Source organism: Mobula birostris, chromosome 8 (genome assembly GCF_030028105.1).
Source record: "Mobula birostris isolate sMobBir1 chromosome 8, sMobBir1.hap1, whole genome shotgun sequence".
Lineage (NCBI taxonomy): Eukaryota > Metazoa > Chordata > Chondrichthyes > Myliobatiformes > Myliobatidae > Mobula > Mobula birostris.
Window position 1 is genome coordinate 165,954,843 of NC_092377.1, and position 25,702 is coordinate 165,980,544.

Consider the following 25,702-nt stretch of genomic DNA (forward strand, 5'->3'; position numbering starts at 1 on the left):
AACTGACATGTTATTGTGTGATTGCTTGCAGCCGGATGTGAGCACAAAATCAACAGTGTTTCTGGGATCATCACCAGCCCTAACTGGCCTGACAAGTACACCAGCCGCAAGGAGTGTACCTGGGAGATTGTAACCACACCTGGGCATCGTGTGAAACTGGTAAGAAATGAGCTTGGCCAATATGCAAACAGTGACCACTTTATTGTGTACCTCCTGTACCTAATAAACTGGCCATTGAGTGTCTTTCTGTCAGTTCTTGTTTTCTGCTGCTGTAACCCATCCATTTCAAGTTTTGACATTCAGAGATGCTCTTCTACACACCACTGTTGTAACGTATGGTTATTTGCATTATTGCCACCTTCCTGTCATTATAAACCAGTCTAGCCATTCTCCTCTGACCTCTCTCATTAACAAGACGTTTTCACCCACAGAACTGCTGTTCACTGGATGCTTTTTGTTTTCACACCTTTCTCTGCAAACTCTACAGACTGCTGTGTGTGAAAATCCCAGGAGATCAGCAGTTTCCGAGGTACTCGAAGCACCCATTTTGGCAGTGTGGAGGATCAGAGGGATCCAGGGGTCAGAGTCCATAGGACGTTCAAAGCAGCTGTGCAGGTTGACTTTATGGTTAAGAAGGCGTAAGGTGTATTGGCCTTCATCAATCGTGGAAATGAATTTAGGAGCCGAGAGGTAATGTTGCAGCTATATAGGACCCTGGTCAGACCCCACTTGGAGTACTGTGCTCAGTTCTGGTCACCTCACTACAGGAAGGATGTGGAAGCCATAGAAATGGTGCAGAGGAGATTTACAAGGATGTTGCCTGGATTGGGGAGGATGCCTTATGAGAACAGGTTGAGTGAACTCGGCCTTTTCTCCTTGGAGCAACGGAGGATGAGAGGTGACTTGATAGAGGTGTATAAGATGATGAGAGGCATTGATCATGTGGATAGTCAGAGACTTTTTCCCAGGGCTGAAATGGTTGCCACGAGAACACAGGTTTAAGGTGCGGGGGCGTAGGGACAGAGGAGATGTCAGGGTTAAGTTTTTTACTTAGAGAGTGGTGAGTGCATGGAATGGGCTTCCGACAACAGTAGTGGAGGCGGATACGATAGGGTCTTTTAAGAGACTTTTGGATAGGTACATGGAGCTTAGAAAAATAGAAGGCTGCAGGTAAGCCTAGTAATTTCTAAGGTGGAGACATGTTCGGCACGACTTTGTGGGCTGAAGGGCCTGTATTGTGCTGTAGGTTTTCTGTGTTTCTATATTTCATCCTGTCTGGCACCAACAATCATTCCGTGGTCACTTAGATCATGTTTCTTCCCCATTTTGATGTTTGGTGTTCATCAGGTTGTTGACTTTGCACATTGGTTGTTTGTCTGTCCTGTTGGGTGTAGTCTTTCATTGATTCATGTGTTTCTTGGATTTACTGTATATGCCCGCAAAAAATGAATCTGAGTTGTATATGGTGACATATATGTACTTTGATAATAAATTTACTTTGAACTTTCACCACGTCTGCATGCTTTCATGCGTTGAGTTGCTGCCACATGATTGGCTGATTAGATGTTTGCAATAATAAGTAAGTGTACAGGTGTACCTAATAGTGTGACCACTGAGTGTACAAAGGGGTTAATAAGGGTTCAGAATCAGAGTGAGGCTTGGATGATGAGTTTTTCTCTGTACCACCAGTCTGTTGACATCCATCATTTTTAATGGTTGCAATGAAATTGAAGGAAGACGGAGTCAAAAGAGACAGGGTCTCCAGGTTCAATCCTATCCTTGGGTACAGTCTCTATCAGGTTTGCACATTCTACACGCTGTCTTCTCACGACCATCATCGGGTAGGGGAAACAGGAGTATTAGGTCCCACACCACCAGGTTCAGGAACAGTTATTACCCTACAGCCATCAGGTCCCACACCACCAGGTTCAAGAACAGTTATTACCCGTCAACCATCAGCTCCCACACCACCAGGTTCAGGAACAGTTATTACCCCTCAACCATCAGGTCTCAGGCCACCAGGTTCAGGAACAGTTATTACCCTACAACTATCAGGTCCCACACCACCAGGTTCAGGAACAGTTATTACCGTACAACCATCAGGTCCCACACCACCAGGTTCAGGAACAGTTATTACCGTACAACCATCAGGTCCCACACCACCAGGTCCCACACCACCAGGTTCAGGAACAGTTATTACCCCTCAACCATCAGGTCCCACACCACCAGGTTCAGGAACAGTTATACCCTACAACCATCAGGTCCCACACCACCAGGTTCAGGAACAGTTATTACCCCTCAGCCATCAGGTCCCACACCACCAGGTTCAGGAACAGTTATTACCCCTCAATCATCAGGTCCCACACCACCAGGTTCAGGAACAGTTATTACCCTTCAACCATCAGGTCCCACACCACCAGGTTCAGGAACAGTTATTACCCCTCAATCATCAGGTCCCACACCACCAGGTTCAGGAACAGTTATTACCCTTCAACCATTAGGTCCCACACCACCAGGTTCAGGAACAGTTATTACCCCTCAACCATCAGGTCCCACACCACCAGGTTCAGGAACAGTTATTACCCCTCAACCATCAGGTCCCACACCACCAGGTTCAGGAACAGTTATTACCCTTCAACCATCAGGTCCCACACCACCAGGTTCAGGAACAGTTATTACCCTACAACCATCAGGTCCCACACCACCAGGTTCAGGAACAGTTATTACCCCTCAACCATCAGGTCTCAGGCCACCAGGTTCAGGAACAGTTATTACCGTACAACCATCAGGTCCCACACCACCAGGTTCAGGAACAGTTATTACCGTACAACCATCAGGTCCCACACCACCAGGTTCAGGAACAGTTATTACCCCTCAGCCATCAGGTCCCACACCACCAGGTTCAGGAACAGTTATTACCCCTCAATCATCAGGTCCCACACCACCAGGTTCAGGAACAGTTATTACCCTTCAACCATCAGGTCCCACACCACCAGGTTCAGGAACAGTTATTACCCCTCAACCATCAGGTCCCACACCACCAGGTTCAGGAACAGTTATTACCCTTCAACCATCAGGTCCCACACCACCAGGTTCAGGAACAGTTATTACCCCTCAACCATCAGGTCCCACACCAGGTTCAGGAACAGTTATTACCCCTCAACCATCAGGTCCCACACCACCAGGTTCAGGAACAGTTATTACCCCTCAACCATCAGGTCTCAGGCCACCAGGTTCAGGAACAGTTATTACCGTACAACCATCAGGTCCCACACCACCAGGTTCAGGAACAGTTATTACCGTACAGCCATCAGGTCCCACACCACCAGGTTCAGGAACAGTTATTACCCCTCAACCATCAGGTCCCACACCACCTTGTTCAGGAACAGTTATTACCCTACAACTATCAGGTCCCACACTACCAGGTTCAGGAACAGTTATCACCCCTCAACCATCAGGTCCCACACCACCAGGTTCAGGAACAGTTATACCCTACAACCATCAGGTCCCACACCACCAGGTTCAGGAACAGTTATTACCCCTCAGCCATCAGGTCCCACACCACCAGGTTCAGGAACAGTTATTACCCCTCAATCATCAGGTCCCACACCACCAGGTTCAGGAACAGTTATTACCCTTCAACCATCAGGTCCCACACCACCAGGTTCAGGAACAGTTATTACCCTTCAACCATCAGGTCCCACACCACCAGGTTCAGGAACAGTTATTACCCCTCAACCATCAGGTCCCACACCACCAGGTTCAGGAACAGTTATTACCCCTCAACCATCAGGTCCCACACCACCAGGTTCAGGGACAGTTATTACCCCTCAACCATCAGGTCCCACACCACCAGGTTCAGGAACAGTTATTACCCTTCAACCATTAGGTCCCACACCACCTTGTTCAGGAACAGTTATTACCCCTCAACCATCAGGTCCCACACCACCAGGTTCAGGAACAGTTATTACCCCTCAATCATCAGGTCCCACACCACCAGGTTCAGGAACAGTTATTACCCTTCAACCATCAGGTCCCACACCACCAGGTTCAGGAACAGTTATTACCCTTCAACCATCAGGTCCCACACCACCAGGTTCAGGAACAGTTATTACCCCTCAACCATCAGGTCCCACACCACCAGGTTCAGGAACAGTTATTACCCCTCAACCATCAGGTCCCACACCACCAGGTTCAGGGACAGTTATTACCCCTCAACCATCAGGTCCCACACCACCAGGTTCAGGAACAGTTATTACCCTTCAACCATTAGGTCCCACACCACCTTGTTCAGGAACAGTTATTACCCCTCAACCATCAGGTCCCACACCACCAGGTTCAGGAACAGTTATTACCCCTCAACCATCAGGTCCCACACTACCAGGTTCAGGAACAGTTATCACCCCTCAACCATCAGGTCCCACACCACCAGGTTCAGGAACAGTTATACCCTACAACCATCAGGTCCCACACCACCAGGTTCAGGAACAGTTATTACCCTTCAACCATCAGGTCCCACACCACCAGGTTCAGGAACAGTTATTACCCCTCAACCATCAGGTCCCACACCACCAGGTTCAGGAACAGTTATTACCCCTCAACCATCAGGTCCCACACCACCAGGTTCAGGAGCAGTTATTACCCTACAACCATCAGGTCCCACACCACCAGGTTCAGGAACAGTTATTACCCTTCAACCATCAGGTCCCACACCACCAGGTTCAGGAACAGTTATTACCCCTCAACCATCAGGTCCCACACCACCAGGTTCAGGAACAGTTATTACCCCTCAACCATCAGGTCCCACACCACCAGGTTCAGGAGCAGTTATTACCCTACAACCATCAGGCTCCTGAATCGGCTTGAATAACTTCACTCACCTGAGCTCTGACCTGATTCCATAACCTAGAGACTCACTTTCAAAGACTCTACAACTCATATTCTCAGTTATTTCATAGCTTAACTTCTTTTTGCACATCAGTTGTTTGTCAGTCTTTGCTTATATGCTTTTTTTCATAGATTTTATTGTACTTCTTTGTTTTTCTTGTGAGTGCCCACAGGAAAATGTATCTCAGTCGTAAATGGTGACATATACAGTATGTGATTTTACAATAAAATTACTTTGAACTTTAAACTTTGATTTTTTTTTTGTTTTGATAATGAAGTGTGGGCAACAGTTCAATCCTTAATACCTAAGGGGTGAGAGGGAAGATAAATCAAAGCTCCAAGTTCAAAATCAATTTACTATCCAAGTATGTATATATCACCATTTACTCCCTGAGATTTTCACCGTAGAACAAAAAATGCAATGATCAATCAGCTATGAAGGGATGGCGGAGTAGACTTGATTGGCTGAATGGCCTAATTCTCTTCCAATATCTATTAACGGGTTTCCACTGTGCGACAGTATGCGCTACTTAAAAGGGACGATGGAAAAACCAGGAAACTTAACAATGAGGAGGCACCTGTTGCTACCGCCCGTCTTCCCTATATTTCCATGGTTTAGACCATAAGACCATAAGACATAGGAGCAGAAATAGGCCATTCAGCCCATCGAGTCTTCTCCACCCTTTCAACATGGCTGATCCTGGATCCCACTCAACCCCATACACCTGCCAATTCGCCATTTCCAATGATGCCCTGACCGATCAGGAAACTATCAACTTCCGCTTTAAATATACCAACAGACTTGGGCTTTACCACAGTCTGTGGCAGAGCATTCCACAGATTCACTACTCTCCGGCTATAAAAATTCCTCCTATCCTCTGTTCTAAAAGGGCACCCCTTAATTTTGAGGCTGTGCACTCTATTTCTGAATACCACCTCCATAGGAAACCTCCTGCCCACATTCACCCTATCTAGTCCTTTCAACATTTGGGAGATTTCAATGAGACCTCCTCCCACCCCCCCCCCCGCATTCTTCTAAATTCCAGTGAGTACAGACCAAAAGCTGCCAAATGTTCCTCATATGTTAACCCCTTCTTTCCCAGAATCATCCTCATGTGAACCTCCTCTGGACTCTCTCCAATGACAACCCAGCCTTTTTGAGATATGGGACTCAAAACTGTTGACAATACTTTAAGTGTGGCCTGACTAGTGTCTAATAAAGGGTCAGCATTTTCTCCTTGCTTTCATATTCTATTCCCATTGAAATAAATGTCAACACTGTATTTGCCTTCTTTACCACAGACTCAGCCTGTAAATTAACCTTCTGGAAGTCTTGCACGAGGACTCCCAACTCCCTTTGCACCTCTGATGTTTGAATTTTCTGCCCTTTTAGATAATATTCCCCACTATTGTTCCTTTTACCAAAATGCATTATCGTGCATTTCCCAATGCTGCATTCCAGCTGCCACTTTTTCAACCATTCTTCCAATTTGTTGAAGTCCTGCAATCCCACTGCACTACCTACCCCTCCACCTATCTTCGTATCATCCGCAAACTTTGACACAGAGCCATTAACTCTCACCTCTCGTTTATTCTTTATATAACTAAAAAAAACTTCTAGTATCCTGCTTTATATTTTTGGCTAGTTTACCCTCATATTTTATCTTTTCCCTTCTTACAGCTTTTTTAGTTGCCTTTTGTTAGATTTTAACAGCTTCCCGATCATCCAACTTCCCACTCACTTTTGCTACCTTATATGCCCTTTCCTTGGCTTTTATGCAGTCCTTAACTTCTTTTTTCTGCCATGGTTGCCTACCCCTGCTATCTGAGAACTTCTTCCTCTATGGGACATGTCTATCCTGTGCCTTGTGAACCATTCCCTGAAATTTCAGCCATCTTTGCTCTGCTGTCATCCCCACCAGAATCATCCTCCAATCCACCTAGGCAAGCTCCTCTCTCGTGCCTCTGTAATTCCCTTTATTCCACTGTGTTACTGATACATCTGATTTATGCTTCACCCTCTGAAATTGCAGTATGAATTCAATCGTATTATGATCACTGTCTCCTGAAGGTTCCTTTACATTAAGCTCCCTAATAAAATTTGGGTTATTACACAATACCCAATCGAATCCAACCTGCACCTTGTAAGGCATGAAAATGCCCAACACGGGCCTCTCAAGGTCTGAGTCGACGTTCCCCCCCAATCAAAGATATCCTGTCCCCGAGTAGGCTCGAGCACAAGCTGCTCTAAAAAGCCATCTTGTAGGCATTCAACAAATTCCCTCTCATGCAAACCAGCACCAAACTGTTTTTCCCAATCTCTTTGCATTTTGAAGTCCCCATTACAATTGTCTCATTACCCTTATTACAAGCCTTTCCCAGCTCCCTTCGCAATCTCAGCCCCACATCTTGGCTTCATTTGGAGGCCTATACATGATTCCCATCATGGTTTTTTTCACCCTTGCAGTCTCTTAACTTCATCCACAAATATTTGACATTCTTTGATCCTATGTCACCTTTTTCTAAAGGTGTAATTCCATCTCTTACCAACAGAGCGACACCATAGCTTATGCCTTCCTGCCTGTCCTTTGGATACAAAGTATATCCTTTAATGTTAAACTCCCCACTATGGCCTTCTTTCAGCCACGACGCAGTGATGCCCACAACGTCATACCGACTGATCTCTAATTGCATCATGAGTTCGTCCACCTTATTCCGAATGCTACATGAATTTAAGCACAGCACCTTCAGTCCTGCATTCTTTGCCTTTGGAGTGTTGCCTCTGTGGTACAACTTAGTTCTTTGCTCTGTCTGTATTTGTATCCAGTCATTGGCTTGTCCTTCTTTACATTCACGTTACTCCCATCATGTACGTGTAAACCTGCTGGCTCATCCTCAGCTCTATCATACTGATTCCCATCCCCCTGTCATGTTAGTTTAAACCACTCCCAAAGACTATAGTAAACCTGCCTACAAGAATATTGGCCCCTCTCAGATTGAAGTGCAACCCGTCCTTTTTGTACAGGTCTCACCCGCCCCAGAAGAGGTCCCAATTATCCAGGTATCTGAATCCCTGTCCCCTGCTCCAATCCCTCAGCCACACATTTATTCCCCACCTCATTCTATTCCCATCCTCACTGTCACATGGCACAGGCAGAAATCCCGAGATTACTACCCTTGAGGTCCTGCTTCTCAGCTTCCTTCCTAACTCCCTGTATTCTTCTGGAAGGATTGTTAGGATTCTGAAGAAATACCGGATTAATACCATCCACAACCCCATAAGGAAGTTCAAATCCCAGTTTATGCGAGTCAAAAATGACCTGGAACTCAGGACAGCTGGCGTTCATGATATTCCCTGTGAATGCAGAGCAGCGTATATTGGCCATTCTGTGGAAACCCACATCAAAGAGCACAGGAGCTGTATCCATTTGGGTTACCCGGAGAAATCGGTGGTAGCAGAACTTTGCATTAGCAAAGGTCATGGGATTGACTTTGACGGCACAAAATACTGTGCCTTGCCAATGGCTTTTGGGACTGCCTGGTGAAGGAAGCCATTAAAATAAGACTGGAGAATAAGAAGTTTAACAAAGACGAAGGTCTTGCTCTAACTAAGAACTGGAATTTGATTATAAACAAGGTGGGACAGCGGAAACCTGATTGGTTGAGGACTAACCAATCAGGAGGGACAGACGATGGGGGTATATATACCACGGAACTAGATGTGCCTAGGCATCATCCCTGATGAAGATGGTGGAGTTTGTCATTGAAACGTCAGTTAAAATTGAAACCCGTACCCAGCTGGAACCCCGAGAAGAGTATATTCATCAGAGACGCTGGGAAAGCACTAGATCCTTTTTAAATTTAGTTGTGTAAATACCCGTTTTGTACATTGATATGCAATGTGGTTGGGCAGTGGCTACGATGCATTTCCAAGGCTGGCAGATTGAGTTAACCCACACATAACCATATATGGATGTTCTGTGACACAGGCAGGCAGGACAGTTGGGCTGTAGCGGATGAGCGGTGGTTCAGCAGAGAAATTTAATATCTGACCATACTGAGAATCTGTGCTGGCACAAAAAGGAAGGAGAGGTTACGGTTGCCAAGACAATAGGATATGATTTGGGAGTTGGCCGTGCCTTTGGGGAAAAAAGACATGGTAAATTGTCAAAGGCAATGCCTCAAAAAGGTAGCATCCATCTTTAAGGAATCCCACCACCCAAAACATGCCCTCTGCTCATTACTACCATCAGGAATGAGGTACAGGAGTTTGAATACACACACTCCGCCTTTTAGGAGCAGCTTCTCAAAGTTCAAAATACATTTATTACCAAAATTTGTATACATTATACAACCTTGAGATTTGGCTCCTAACAGGCAGCCATGAAACAAAGGAACCCAAAAGAGCCCATTTAAAAAAAAGAAGACTGTCAAATTCCCAATGTGCAGAGAACAAAAAAAACAAAGCATGCAAACAATAAACACAAGCAAATAGCTTTACCTCTTCCTAGAGATGCTGCCTGGCCTGCTGCGTTCACCAGCAACTTTGATGTGTGTTGCTCAAATAGCTTTCTGAACTGGTTCACAGAAAGAGTCAGTCCCCAGACCCTTAGTTCAGTACAGAGTGGAGCAGCAAGCTGAACTGACCTGACCCCCGCTTTGGGCCCTGACACCCTGACCTTTTCAATCTGATTTGCCGTCCAATCATTGGGTTCAGTCGCTTCGATGTATACTGGGGCCTGGACCCCACTGCCTCGATTCGGCCTGTACCCGACCTTTCCAATTCAGCCCTGTGCTTAAACCGTCATCCTAACATCGTGTTCTATCGCTTCGATACGCCGCTTCACCGCAGGAAAGATTTCATGATGTATGTCAGTGGCAATAAACCAGATTCTGATTCTGATTGGTTCTGTTTGGTTTGAAGGCATTCAATGAGCTGGATATTGAACAGCACCAAGAATGTGCATACGATCACTTGGAGCTTTATGATGGCAAAGACGCCAAGGCCAAGGTCATTGGGCGGTTCTGTGGGAGTAAGAAACCGGAACCCCAGATCTCCACCTTGAACAGGATGTTTATCAAGTTCTTCTCTGACAACTCTGTGCAGAAGAAAGGCTTTGAGGCTACTCACAGCTCTGGTAAGCAGCCTTCAACCTTACGTAACATGTAATTATATATATATATATATAGGCATCCGTTAGTGTCGTGAGACCATGGATTTGCCCCTTGGAAGGTTTCCAGGGCGCAGGCCTGGGCAAGGTTGTATGGAAGACCAGCAGTTGCCCATGCTGCAAGTCTCCCCTCTCCATGCCACAGATGTTGTCCAAGGGAAGGGCATTAGGACCCATACAGCTCGGCATCGGTGTCGTCGCAGAGCAATGTGTGGTTAAGTGCCTTGCTCAAGGACACACATGCTGACTCAGCCAAGGCTCGAACTAGCGATCTTCAGATCACTAGACAAACGCCTTAACCACTTGGCCACGTACTAACATGTAATTACACTTGGCTGAATCATACTAGGAATGAACAAATTCAGTTGTTCATTTGTAATAGAATCAGGTTAATATCACTGGCATGTTTGTTGTTTTGTGCCAGCAGTACAAAGCAATACATAAAAAAGCTGTAGATTATAATAAGAAATATATACAAGAAAAAATTAAGTTAAATAATTAGTGCAAAAAGAGGGAAAATAATGAGGTAGTGTCCATGGGTTCATTGTCCATTCAGAAATCTGATGGCGGAGGAGAAGAAGCTCCTAAAACACTGAATGCGTGTCTTCGAGCTTTTGTGCCTCTTCTGTAATGGTAGACATGAGAAGAGGGTACGTCCTGGGTAGCGGGGGTCCTTAATGTCAGATGTCGGCTTCATGAGGCATCGCCTTTGAAGATGTCCTCGAAATTGGGGAAGCAGGTTAGAATGCTTAGAAATTGTTTTTGTAAATATTTTAATGCTGAAAATGGTACTTGTGTAATATTATGATTTGTTTGCCAATTTCATATAGTTCTCAGAATGGACATGAATTCTTGTTTGAAGGTTCAGGTGCTCTACATGGGAAACTGAAATTCATTGTATTGAAAAGCCTCAGCTCTTCACTTGACAGTGTTTACTTTCACTGAATGCACGTTAACTAACTCTTGAAACAGAGCAGACTGACTCATCACGAGCAGCACAAGGGATGTAAAAATCTGTATAAATGTGGAATGTTAAGCTTCCTTTAGACTTGCAAATTTGGGATGCCAAAACTGAAGCAAAAAGTCAAGCGAGCTTTCAGGTTCATCTCCAGTCTGTGCTCCATTAGCAAAGAGAATTCACAGAATAGGCCAGTAAAGCCGACCAAGTCAGGGTGCTCTGAGAAGGTTGGCTGAGGTCAAAGCTTCAAAGTACCTTTATTATCAAAGTATGAATTCATCTTCCCACAGACAGGCACGCAACAAAGAAAGCCATAGGATCTATTCAGAAGAAAAGATCAAACACTCAAATCACAAAATGCAAAAAAAAGAACAAATCGCTCAAACAACGAAAAACACAGAATATAAAACATCTATCCAGAAAGTCATCGAAACAGCCAGGAATGTTCAGTTCAGTTCTGTTCAATCCAACCCACAAGCCTCATCGATTAACCCTTGCCCAATTCCCAAGGCTTTGGCAGCATTGAGTGAGAAGGTGAGAGAGACCGGTCAAACGCAGGCACCTTTCTCTGGGAGCAGTGCGTGAGGGCAAGAGAGAAACTGGTCACTCGCAGGCTGACGGTGCTGATCGCCTTTCGCTCTTGACATTGTTGATTTCAATCTTGCTCGACACTTTAATCATCAAGGCCAGCGAGAAATGGATTTGATCTTGGACTTGTGCCCCGCCTCCTGGCTTCTTGGCCCCTAGGCCGCACACTTTGCTCGAAACCTTGCCAAACTCCCTCAGAGGCAGCAAAGCACCAGATCGCCCAATTGGCCTGAAGGCGCACCATTGGAATGTAAATCACAGGCTCCAATAGCAGCAGAATCATATTTGAAAGGACAAGAAGAAGTAAAAGAAGTCGTTCCATGAACTGTCTGAAGGACGGCACCTTTGGTTGCATTGTTTGCTGGCATCATCTTCAATTGAATTCAATGAGATTGGCCCTGTAACTCAGTAAACTGCCAACATTATAGACATAGGCAACATGGGGACTGTCAGTCTGAATGTACTGGTGCACCTGCCTCTTCTGCAAAGGTGAGAAGGTCCTACAGAGGCAGAGGCAGGGAATATGGTGGTCAACATAACACAAGACATAGAAGCTGGATTAGGCCAGCTATTGAGCCTACTCCACCATTCAACCATGGCTGGTTCTTTTCTTCAACCCCATTCTCCGGTCTTCTTCCCGTAAGTCTTAACATCCTTAACAATCAATAATTTATCAATCTCTGCCTCTTGGCCCCAGCAGGGGCCTGTGGCAACAAATTCCACGGATTCACCACCCTCTGGGTGACCTTCCCCATTTCAGTTTTAAGGGGATGTCCCATTATTCTGAGGCAGTGTGCTTGGATCCCGGACACTCTCACCGATGGAAACATCCTCTCAACATCCATGATTTCTCCAACTTTCAGTAATTTTCTTCTAATTCCCCCTATCCTTTTCTTCAACTCTGCACTCTGGCTCCTCTCTTACTTCATCTCCCCACATGTCTATCACCCCCCTTAGGTGCCCCTCCTCCTTCCCTTTCTCCACTCTCCCCTCCTATCAAATTCCTTCTATTTCTGCCCTTCACCTTTTCCACCTATCACCTCCCAGCTTCTTACTTCATCCTCCTCCCTCACCCATCTGGCTTGATCTATCACCTTCCAGCTTGTACTCCTTTCTCTCTCCCCCACCTTCTTATTCTGGCATCATTCCCCTTCCTTTCCAGTCTTGATGAGGGGTCTTGGCCCGAAATGTCCACTGGTAGTTCATTACCATAGATGCTGCCTGACCTGCGGAGTTCCTCCATTTTGTAGTAACTTATGAATCCATATGTCTCTGGATTGTGGGAGGAAAGCAGAGCAGCCAGAGGAAGCCTATGCGATCACGGGGAGGACATACAAGTTGCTTACAGATAGTAGCAGGAATTGAACCTGGGTTGTAGGAGCTGTAATAGTGTTATGCTACCAAGCCGCCCTAAATTGAGCAGTCCCTTCAGGCAAGAAAAGGGTGTAACCACATTAGAAATGATTCCTAGAAGTAGGAATGAAGGATCTGAAGTCCAGGCCTCTGCTTTTCACTTGAAGGCTAGCGACGTTGATGGATGATGAAGAACGTCTGTGGGTGTCAGGCTGTCCCAGAATCAGATCTCCAGGTGAGCAGGAGGCACAAGGGTCGGTCAGTCAGCGAGCTTGAGTTCGAGCCTGGAGCTAGGGGTTACGGCATCAAATAGTCCTGGGGTCAATACCAAAGACCGAATTGGTTGTTAAAGCTGTTGAATCCAATTGTTAAATTGTTATTTTGTCTGCAACTTAACAATTAAATATCTGCTGGTTAGTATGTTCCCTAGTGGTCACAGTCTGTATACGCAGCTGGTTAGTATGTCCTCTGGTGGTTACAGTTCTATAATTCTGAAAAACTCTTCGAGCTCCTCTGGTGCTGCATTGTTTGAATAGGGGCTTTCTGATTGTCTGGCTCTTATGTGTTGAATGGAATTTTTCTTTCCTATGTAGTGTGTCAGAAAAGATGACCGCATAGCGACACCATCTTTTGGTTCTATGTCCCTTCACTTGGTAAAGCTCTATCACAGTCCATTTTCAATATTCCTTGTTCTATCCATGCTTGACAGTGAAGGAACAAGTTTGTGCCTCTTTCCTGAAGTCTGAAAACACCTTGGATTAATTGAACAATGCAAACTGACTCATTTCACTGTCTTTCTACGTACCTATGATAATTGAACCTGAATCTGATATGACTGGTAGTCCAGTCTTACACGTGCATGTTTTGTCTTGTAGAGTGCGGAGGCAAGCTGAAGGCTGAAGTGAAAACCAAGGATCTGTATTCCCACTCCCAGTTTGGAGACAATAATTATCCCGGGGGAGCGGACTGTCAGTGGGTGGTCCAAGCAGAAGAAGGGTATGGGGTGGAGCTGATCTTCCAGACCTTCGAGATCGAGGAGGAAGCCGACTGCGGCTACGATTACATGGAGCTGTTCGATGGGTCAGACGATACTGCTCCAAGGCTGGGCAGGTTCTGTGGCTCTGGGGTAAGAACTCACTATCTTACTTTGTAGCTTTTCCTGTAAATACTGCCATGCTACAAAACTCAGAACAGACGAGTTGTACCTTTCCTAGATGGGGCCTGTGGGGAGGAATATGGTGTGGTCGTTGGGTGATCACCTCAATCCCAAAACATTGATGCTGGAGTTTTTTGGCAATGACCCAAGTCTGTTCATCTTAGCTCCTTTCAGAATCCGAATCACTCTATTGCCAATATGTAAAACACACCAGAATTGATTGTGGTTTGATGCCAAGCATAAAACGCAGGGCAATGCCATCACAGACAATACAAATGCAACCAGCAATTTACAAGACAATAGTGCAATCAGCCATAAGCAATCTATAATTAGCAGCATGGCCACATGTGCGTACGTCAATAATCAAACTCAACTAAATGAACAGACTCAATAACTATCAACAGAACAAGGAGAGCAGGAAAGACCGTTTAACGACGTTGTGCAGGGACAGTCAGGGTTTTGTTGAGAAGCTGGTAGCCTTAGGAAAGAAGCTTCAGAGATGATGTGTCATCGTGGTGATGATGGACTTATAGCGTCTCCCTGGTGGTAATTTGGTGAATAGGCGACTGTTAAGGTTGTGGTCAGCGGTAATTTTCCCAGCAACACACATCAAAGTTGCTGGTGAACGCAGCAGGACAGGCAGCATCTCTAGGAAGAGGTACCGTCGACGTTTCAGGCCGAGACCCTTCGTCAGGACTAACTGAAGGAAGAGCTAGTAAGAGATTTGAAAGTGGGAGGGGGAGGGGGAGATCCGAAAGTGGGAGATCCCACTTTCAAATCTCTTACTAGCTCTTCCTTCAGTTAGTCCTGACGAAGGGTCTCGGCCCGAAACGTCGACTGTACCTCTTCCTAGAGATGCTGCCTGGCCTGCTACGTTCACCAGCAACTTTGATGTGTGTTGCTAGAATTTCCAACATCTGCAGAATTCCTTGTGTTTAAGTAATTTTCCCAGCTCGTTTCTTTGCTCTGGCCATGAACAGATCCTTTAATGTTGGTAGCTGACAGCCAATGATCTTCTGTGCTGAGTGGATCACTCACTGCTATCTGAACTTGGAGAAGGGGGAGGCGGGGGGAAACCAAATGGTGATCGAGGTTGTCACAGTGATGGCTGAGTAAAAATTCATCAGGATACGCACTGAGGTGTTAAGGTTCCTAAGCTGGCATAGGAAGGACAGTCACTGCTGGCTTTCCGAATGATGAGTCCAACATGCTTGCCCCGCTTCAGCATATTGGTGATGGTAGAGCCAACTGACATGGAAAAGAATTAGGGATGATACTGATGATTACACTATTTAAAGTTCCTTTTTGTGGCTTCTCAAAAACCAGACCTGTAAAACATTTAGCTTGATGATGAATAAGGAGGAGCATGCGTACCACACAGGTGCCAGGTCAGAAAATGCCGGAGGAACTCAGCAGGTCAGGCAGTTTCTATGGAGATTAATAAAGAGTCGATGTTCCAGGCTGAGACCTTTCTTCAGCACTGAGAAGGGAGGAGGAAGAAGCCAGAATGAAAAAGTGGGGGGAGCGGATGGACATTAATTAGAAGGTGATAGGTGAAGCCAAGAGGGTGGGAAAGGTTAAGGGCTGGAGAGAAGGAATCTGATCGGAGAGGAGAGCAGACTATGGCAGAAAGGGAAGGAGGAGGGCACCCAGGGGGAGGTAATAGACAGGTGAGGAGAGGGAAGAGGGCAGAGTGGGGAATAGAAGAAGAGGGGAGGGGGAGGGAATTTCTTTTTACTAGAAGGAGAAATCAATATTCATGCCATCAGGTTGGAGGCTACCCAGACGGAATATAAGATGTTGCTTCACCACCCTGGGAGTAGCCTCATCTTGGCACAAGAGGAGGCCATGGACCGACATGTTGGAATGGGAACGGGAGATGGAATTAGAATGTTTGGCCACTGGGAAGGTCTGCTTTTGGCGAATGGGAGCGGAGGTGGTTGATGCAGCGGCCCCTCCGACATACAAAAGGTCTCACCATTGTAGGGGTGGCCGTGTCGGGCGCGCCGGACGCAAGAGACAAGCCCAGCAGGTTTGCAGGTGAAGTGGTGCCTCACCTGCAAGGACTGTTTGGGGCCATGATTGGAGATGAGAATCCGTCGCCCTGCTGTGCTGAAGTGATCTGTACTGGTGTCATGCAAAGCACTTGTTTTTCACAGTACACGCACCGATAATTTACCAACTGAAATGTTTTCCGTTGCAGCCTCCAGAGGAGATTTACTCAGCCGGGGACTCGATCATGATTCGGTTTCACACAGACGACACCATTAACAAGAAGGGATTCCATGCACGCTACACCAGCACAAAGTTCCAGGACACTCTTCACCTGAAGAAATAATCCAACTCTGTAGAGCTGGGGAACTGGAATTTGCAACTTTTTTGTTAACCGTACTGTAAATTCTGACTCGAGGAATATAGCCATTTCTGGGTTTCAGCGTTTTACCAAGCTGAACTGACTCAAGTGTATTATGATATGTGATGCAGCCTATGACTGGGGACCATCGCGGGTCCCAGTTTTGCAGTGTTCTCAAAAAAAAAGGACTAAGTGTTGTGAGAGATGGCATTTCCTTAGGGAACGTGATCTAAAGCTGTTGTATGGATCCCTTTTAGAAGGCATATGCCGCTTTCTTTCAGACACAAATGAACTGGGTCCCTTCAGTAGCCTCTGTAATGACCGCTGGACTTCTGTGAAACCTCTCTCCCTCCCTCGCGGAGTCTGTTACTGTCGAAGTCACAAGCGGTGATCATGAGCCGTGAAGTTGCTGGCCGTCAGGTACTGGTTTTGGCTGGACTGTCAGGGGAGCTGTTGAGCTGAAATTGGGCATGTCTAGAGCCCTCCCTGAGACAGTGCAGCCTATTCTTGCACATCGATTGGCTCCATGCCTGACCACTGTTGGCCGTGGATAAGGAGCCACTTTACTGCTCCCTCCACGGAGCAATGATGTTCGGCACAGGAGACCTCTCAATGTAAAAGGGTAAACACACAAACTACCTGTCTAATAAAACGTGGTAGCATGTAAACAGTCCCTTCAGCCTCAAGTTCAAGTCTCCATAGATTTATGCTGGGCCTTCTTTATCCTACACTTGGTCTCTGCAGATTGCAAAGCAAAAAATCTCCGTGGTGCAAATGCTGGATAACTTGACTTGCAGATTTAACAGTTCGACTAGATTTGGTATCCTGGGGTCACTTTGAAGTTCATCTCCTGTCTCATCGAACAACTGATCAGAAATGACTTCCTCTATTGCGTAACGCAGCCGGAGACTCGTTGGCAGGAAGTTGTGGTTCGACCTGGCTGTGAAAGAACTACATGACATTCTGTAGTTTGTGACTGCTAACTTTTGAAGCTCATTCTCTGAAGCCCAATAAAAGACATACTGCAGCTTTTGTTCCAGATCTTTCATTGTCCCTTTTTAGACTTCGTCTGTTCTAACCTGATGGAAGATTTGCATTCATATAGCCTCTTCCACATCCTTCTGAGAAACAATTTAAGATTCTTTATTGTTTATTGTCATTCTTCATACACAAGTGTAAAGGAGAACAAAATGATTGTTACTCTGGATCTGATGCAGCATAAAAATGCATAATAAACACAATAAATATCAATACATCAGATTAGCTTATATACATACACTCAGTGGCCAATTTATTAGGTACACCCCTACACTTGCTCGTTAATGCAAATATCTAATCAGCCAATCACGAGGCAGCAATTCAATGTATAAGATTATGCAGCCATGGTCAAGAGGTTCAGTTGTTGTTCAGACCAAACATCAGAAGGGGGAAGAAATGTGATTTTAGTGAGTTTGACTGTTGATTGTTGGTGCCAGACAGGGTGGTTTGAGTATCTCAGAAGTTGCTGACTTCCTGGGATTTTCATGCACAACAGTAGCTAGAGTTTACAGAGAATGGTGAGAAAAAAAACAACAACAAAAAGAAAATATCCAGTGAATGGCAGTTTTGTGGGTGAAAACCCCTCGTTAATGAGAGAAGTCAGAGGAGAATGGCCAGACTGGTTCAAGCTGACAGGAAGACAACAGTACCTTAAATAACTACACGTTACAACAGAATCTCTGAATACACAACATATTGAACCTTGAAGTGAATGGGCTATAGCAGCAGAAGACTGTAAACATACACTGAGTGTAAAGATCATAAAATGTTGGTGTTGAATTAAGCCATGCAGCCCATTGAGTCTGTTCTGCCATTTCATCATGGCTGATCCATTTTCCCTCTCAACCCTATTCTCCTGACACTTCCCCATAACCTTCCATGGCTTGACTAATCAAGAACATAACAACCTCTGCTTTAAATATACCCAATGACCTGGCCTTCACAGCTGCCTTGTGGCAATGAATTCCACAGACTCACCACCCTCTGGCTAAAGAAATTCCTCCTCATCTCTGTTCCAAATGGACGTCCCTCTATTCTGAGGCTCTGCTCTCTGATCCTAGACTCTCCCACTATAGGTAACAATAGACAATAGACAATAGGTGCAGGAGTAGGCCATTCAACCCTTCGAGCCAACATCACCATTCACTGTGATCATGGCTGATCATCCACAATCAGTACCTTTTTCCTGCCTTCTCCCTATATCCCTTCACTCTGCTATCTTTAAGCGCTCTATCTAAGTCTTTTTTGAAAGAATCCAAAGAACTGGCCTCCACTGCCTTCTGAGGCAGAGCATTCCACAGAACCACAACCCTCTGTGTGAAAAAGTTTTTCCTCAACTTCGTTCTAAATGGCCTACCCCTTATTCTTAAACTGTGGCCTCTGGTTCTGGACTCCCCCAACATCAGGAACATGTTTCCTGCCTCCAGTGTGTCCAATCCCTTAATAATCTTATATGTTTCAATAAGATCCCCTCTCATCCTTCTAAATTCCAGTGTATACAAGCCCAGTCGCTCCAATCTTTCAACATATGACAGTCCCTCCATTCCGGGAATTAACCTCTTGAACCTAACGTTTTCTCCACATTCACTCTATCTACAACTTTCAACATTCGATAGGTTTCATTGAGGTTCTCCTCATTTTTTTAAGTTCCAGTGAGTATAGGCCCAAAACCATCAAACGTTCCTCATACAATAAGCCTTTTATTACTGGGATCATTCTTGTGAAACTCCTCTGAACCCTCTCCAATACCAGCACATCCTTTCTAAGATAAGGGGTGCATAACTGCTCACAATAATCCAAGTGAGGCTTCATCAGTGCCTTATAAAGCCAACATTACGTCCTTGCTTTTATATTCTAGTTCTCTCAAAATTAATGCAAACGTTGCATTTGCCTTCTTCACCACCAACTCAGCCTGCAAGTTAACCTATAGGGAATCCTGCACAAGGACTCCCAAGTCTCTTTGCACCTTAGATTTTTGAATTTTCCGCCCATTTAGTAAACATTGTATGCCTTCATTCCTTCTACCAAAGTGCATAACCGTACACTTCCTTTCACTGTATTCCTTCTGGGACTTCTTTGTCAATTCTCCTAATCTGTCTAAGTTCTTCTGTAGCCTCTCTACTTCCTCAACACTACCTGCCCCCACCTATCTTCAGATCATCTGCAAACTTGGCAACAAAACCATCAATTTTGTCATCCAATCAGTGACATATAATGTAAAAAAGAGTGGTCCTAACACAGACCCTGTGGAACATCACTAGTCATGGGCAGCCTACCAGAAAAGGTTCCCTTTCTCCCTCCTGGCATTTATCCTTGTAAGCGGAACAAGTGCTACACATGCCCTTACACTTCCTCCCTTACCACCATTCAGGGCCCCAAACAGTCCTTCCAGGTGAGGCGACACTTCACCTGTGAGTCAGCTGGGGTGATATACTGCGTCCGGTGCTCCCGATGTGGCCTTCTATATATTGGTGAGACCCGATGCAGACTGGGAGATCGTTTCGCTGAATACCTACGCTCTGTCTGCCAGAGAAAGCAGGATCTCCCAGTAGCCACACATTTTAATTCCACATCGCATTCCCATTCTGATATGTCTATCCACAGCCTCCTCTACTGTAAAGATGAAGCCACACTCAGGTTGGAGGAACAACACCTTCTATTCCGTCTGGGTAGCCTCCAACCTGATGGCATGAACATTGACTTCTCAAACTTCCGCTAATGCCCCACTTCCCCCTTGTACCCCATCCGTTATTTATTTATTTATTTATTTATACACATTCTTTTTCTCTCTCCCCTTTCTCCCTCTGTCCCTCTGACTATACCCCTTGCCCATCCTCTGGGTTTCCCCCTCCCCCTTTTCCTTCTCCCTGGGCCTCCTGTCCCATGATCCTCTCGTATCCCCTTTTGCCAATCACCTGTCCAGCTCTTGGCTCCATCCCTCCCCCTCCTGTCTTCTATCATTTTGGATTTCCCTCTCCCCGTCCCACTTTCAAATCTCTTACTAACTCTTCTTTCAGTTAGTCCTGACGAAGGGTCTCGGCCCGAAACGTCGACTGCACCTCTTCCTAGAGATGTTGCCTGGCCTGCTGTGTTCACCAGCAACTTTGATGTGTGTTGCTTGAAATTCCAGCATCTGCAGATTTCCTCATGTTTGCCCGTTATTCCCACTCTTTGTCTCTACCAGCTTGCTAATGCTTTATCCATGCTAGTATCTTTCCTGCAATACCATGGTGTCTAAGCTTGTTAATCAGCCTCAGGTGGCACCGTGTCAAAAGCCTCATGAAAATACAAGCACAGAACATCCACCAATTATCCTTTGTCTATCCTGCTTATTATTTCCTCAAAGAATTCCAACATATTCGTCAGGCAAGATATTCTCTTAAGGAAACCATGCTGATTTTGGCCTATTTTATCATGTGCCTCCAAGTACCCTGTGACCTCATCCTTGATAATCAACTCAAACATCTTCCCAATCACTGAGATCAGGCTAACTGGCCTATAATTTCCTTTGTTCTGCCTCCGTCCCTCTTGAAGAGTGGAGTAATATTTGCAATTTTTGAGTCCTTTGGAACTATGTCAGAATGTATTGATTCTTGAAAGATTATTACCAATGCCTCCACAATCTCTTCAGCCACCTCTTTCAGAATCGTCGGGTGCACACCATCCGGTTCAGATCTAACCTCAGACCTTTCAGTTTCCCAAACACCTTCTCCTTAGTTATAGCAACTAGAATCATTCCTGTCCTCTGACACTCTTGAACTTCTGGAATACTGCTAGTGTCTTCCACAGTGAAGACTGATGGCCCAAAACTTCAACTGTACTCTTTTCCATAGATGCTACCTGGCCTGTTGAGTTCGTCCAGCATTTTGTGTGTGTTGCTCTGGATTTCCAGCATCTGCAGATTTTCCCTTGTTTACTTATTTAGTTTGTCCACCTTTCCCTTGTCCCCATTATTACTTCTCCAACGTCACTTTCCAGTCATCTGATATCTATTCCCAACTCTCTTTTACTCTATATCTGAAAAAAAACCTCTGGTATCCTCTCTTATATTATTGGTTAGCTGATTTTCATATTTCCTTTTCCCTCCTTATGGCTTTTGTAGTTGCCTTCTGTTGGTTTTTAAAAGCTTCCCAATCCTCTAATTTCCATGAATTTTTGCTCTATTATATGCCCTCTCTTGAACTTTACGTTGTTTTTGACTTCCCTTGTGAGCCATGGTTGTGCCATTCTGTCTTTAGAATACTACTTCTTTGGGATGCATCTATCCTGTGCCTTCTGAATTGCTCCTAGAAACTCCAGCCTTTGCTGTTCTGCCATCATCCCTGCTAGTGTTCCCTTCAAATCAATTTTGGCCAGTTCCTCTGTGATTCCCTTTGCTTCACTGTAATACTGATACAGCTTCCTCTTAACTTGCAGGGTGAAGTCTATCATATTATGATTACTTACTCCTAAGGGTTCCTTTACCTTAAGCTCCCTAATCAAATCCAGCTCATTAAACAACACCTAATCCTTTCCCCTAGTGGGCTGAACCACAAGCTGCGCTAAAAAGCCATATCGCAGACATTCTACAAATTCTCCCTCTTTGGATCTAGCACCAGTCCGATTTTCCCAATCTACCTGCATATTGAAATTTCCCATGTCTATCATAACATTGCCCTTTTGACATTCACTTTCTTTTTCCTGTTGTAATTTGTAGCCCACATCTTGGTTACTGAGCGTAGGCTGATTGTATGTACATAAGATGACGCTAAATACAGGAGTATCTGTATGTAAGGGGACTGACAGGAAATGATAAAGCAGTGGTGTGGGGAGTGTGGTGGGGTGAGTCAATGGGTGAAGATGCTGATCAACCTGATGGCTTGGGGGAAGAAACTGTTTTTGAATCTGGTGGTCTGGGTGTAGATGTTACATTGCCTCTTCCCTGATGGGAGTGGAGCAAGCAGTCCAAGAGCAAAGTGGGTGGGATCCTGGAACTGGAGAGAGTCCAAAGGAGGTTCATGAGAATGATCTCAGGAATGAAAGGGTTAACGTACAAGGAGCATTTAGTGGCAGTGGGCCTGTAGCCACTGGTGTTTAGAAGAATGAAGGGGGATCTCATTGAAACCTGGCGAATAGTGAAAAGGCTAGATGGAGTGGATGTGGAGAGGACGTTTCCTATAGTGGGGGAGTCTACCACCAGAGGGCACAGCCTCAGAATAGAGGGCTGTCCATTTAGAACAGAGATGAGGAGGAATTTCTTCAGCCAGAGAGTGGTGAATCCGGGGAACTGGTTGCCACAGGCGGCTGTGGAGGCCAAGGTATTGCATATCTTTAAAATGAAGGTTGTTGATTTATGGCATCAAAGATTACAAGGAGAAGACAGGAGAATGGGATTGAGAGATGATGATAGAGCAGACTCAATGAACTAAATAGCTCATTCTGTTTCTATGACATGGTCTCATGGTCTTTGCTCAAATGAAGTGCGTTCACCAATAATACAAAAAATAATGGAAAGACAAGTTGTTATTAAAAAACAGTGACTGTGCAATGGCATATAGACAGATCGAGCGAGCGGACGTTAGACACACAAGCAGAATTTAATGTGAGAGGGTTGAGGTCATGCACTTCACTAAAATAAATCAAAGGCAGATTATTATCTAAATGGAAAGACTGCAAGTCAGTGATGCTCATAATTATTGAAATGCATTTAAATTGTAGCTGCTGCTACATTTTGATATTAGAATCAGTTTTAATATCCCCGGCATATGTCGTGAAACTTCTTGTCTTCATGGCAGCAGTAATTTGCAATACATGATAATAGGAAAGAAAACATGAATTACAGTAAGTATATATATAATAGCTAAATTTAAAAAGTACTGCCAAAATAGAAACAAAAAGTAGCAAGGTAGTGTTCATGGGTTAAATGTCCATTCAGAAATTGGATGGCAGAGGGGAAGAAGATGTTCCTGAAACACTGAGTGTTTGTCATCAGGCTCCTGTTCCTCTTCCTAGTGGTAGCAATGAGAAGAGGGCATGTCCTGGGTGATGAGTGCCACCTTTCTGAGGTATTGCTTCTTGAAGATGTATGTGGATACTATGAAGGCTAATACCCATGATGAAGCTGACTAAGTTTACAATACTCTGCAGCTTATTTTAGTAGCCCTCCCCTACCGCACATTTCAGATGGTGATACAGCCAGTTAGAATGCTCTCTACAGTACACCTGTAGTAATTTGTCACTGTTTTTGGTGACATATCAAATCTCCTTAAACTCCTAATGAAATATAGCTGCTGTGGTGCCTTCTTCGTAGCTGCATCGATAGGTTGGGTCCAAGATAAATCCTCAGAGATGTTGACACCCAAGAACTTGAAATTGCTCGCTCTTTCCACTCTGATCCCTCTATGAAGACTGGTGTGGGTTCCCTCGTCTTACTCTTTCTGAAGTCTACAGTCAATTCTTTGGTCTTACTGATGTTGAGTGCAAGGTTGTAGCTGCGACACCACTACACTAACTGATATATTTTGCTCCTGTACGCCTTCTATTTATTATTTATTTTTACATATCCAGCTCTTGTCCATAGCCTTTTACTGCAAAACATTTCAAAAACTCAAGTAATTCTTAAATGATCTGATGACACCAAGTCAAGTCAAGTTAAAGTCAAATGAACTTATTATCAAAGTGCATCCATATGTGATGTGGACAATCACAGTCTTTCCATGACCATGATTGTTCCTGGCAAATTTCTCTACAGAAGTGGTTTGCCATTGCCTTCTTCTGGCCAGTGTCTTTACAAGACAGGTGACCCCAGCCATTACCAATACTCTTCAGAGATTGTCTGCCTGGCGTCAGTGGTCACATAACCAGGACTTGTGGTACACACCAGCTGCTCATACGACCATCCACCACCTGATTGTATGGCTTCACGTGACCCTGATTGGGGGAGAGGACTGGTCAGGTGCTACACCTTGCCCAAGGATGACCTGCAGGCTAGTGGAGGGAAGGAGTGTCTTACACCTCCTTTGGTAGAGATGAATCTCCACTTTACCATCCCAGTTTAGCCAATGGGGCTATTCAAAGTTGATAGGTTCTTGATTCACAAAGATGTCAAGGGTCACAGGGAGAAGGTGGGAGAATGGGTTGAGAGGGATAATAAAAAAATGGCCTAATTCTATTCCTATGTCTTATGGTCTTGTGTCACCATATAGTACCATGAAATTCATTTCCTTGAAGATATTCACAGAAAAATAAACTGTACAATATGCACAAAAATAAATTGTTCATAAATGTGTGGCTGAGGGATTGGAGCAGGGGGCAGGGATTCCGATTTACGGATCATTGGGACCTCTTTTGGGGCAGGAGTGACCTGTACAAAAAGGACGGGTTGCACTTGAATCCCAGGGGGACCAATATCCTGGTGCGGATGTTTGCTAAGGCTACTGGGGAGAGTTTAAACCAGGATTGCTGGGGGGTGGGAACCAAACTAAAGAGACGGTTGGCTCACAAATAGAGAAAGCTTGGAGACCGATGGTCTGAGATGTGTCTATTTGAATGCAAGGATATTATGAACAAGGTGGATGAGCTTAGGGCGTGGATCAGTACTTGGAGCTATGATGGTGTGGCCGTTACAGAGACTTGGATGGCTCAGGGGCAGGAATAGTTACTTTGAGTGCCAGGCTTTAGATGTTTCAGAAAGGACAGAGAGGGAGGCAAAAGAGGTGGGAGCATGGCACTGTTGATCAGAGATAGTGACATGGCTGCAGAAAAGGAGGAAGACATGGAGGGATTGTCTACGGAGTCTCTGTGGGTGGAAGTTAGTAACAGGAAGGGATCACTAACTCTACTGGGTGTATTTTATAGATCACCCAATAGTAACAGGGATATCGAGGAGCAGGTAAGGAGACAGATTCTGGAAAGATGTAATAATAACAGGTTTGTTCTGGTGGGAGATTTTAATTTCCCAGATATCAATTGGCATGTCCTTAGAGCGAGGGGTTTAGATGGGGTAGAGTTTGTTAGGTGTGTTCAAGAAGGTTTCTTGACACCATATGTAGATAAGCCTACAAGAGGAGAGGCTGTACTTTATTGGGTATTGAGAAATGAACCTGGTCAGGTATCAGATCTCTCAGTGGGAGAGCATTTTGGAGATAGTGATCACAATTCTATCTCCTTTACCATATCATTGGAGAGGGATAGGAACAGACAAGTTAGGAAAGCATTTA

General features: G+C 45.0%; 1 protein-coding gene across 1 annotated transcript in view; it reads left to right on the forward strand.

Annotated features, from left to right (window-relative positions):
- The window catches only part of LOC140201937 (bone morphogenetic protein 1-like), a 284,119-nt gene extending 266,626 nt beyond the window's left edge, over window positions 1-17,493 (forward strand). Inside the window, exons 18-21 of the mRNA XM_072266778.1 lie at window positions 32-159; window positions 9,812-10,025; window positions 13,833-14,083; window positions 16,317-17,493. Of these exons, the coding sequence (XP_072122879.1) occupies window positions 32-159; window positions 9,812-10,025; window positions 13,833-14,083; window positions 16,317-16,451 (728 nt within the window). The 3' untranslated portion in view covers window positions 16,452-17,493. The remainder of the gene's footprint in view (window positions 1-31; window positions 160-9,811; window positions 10,026-13,832; window positions 14,084-16,316) is intronic.
- The last annotated feature ends 8,209 nt before the right edge of the window (window positions 17,494-25,702 follow it).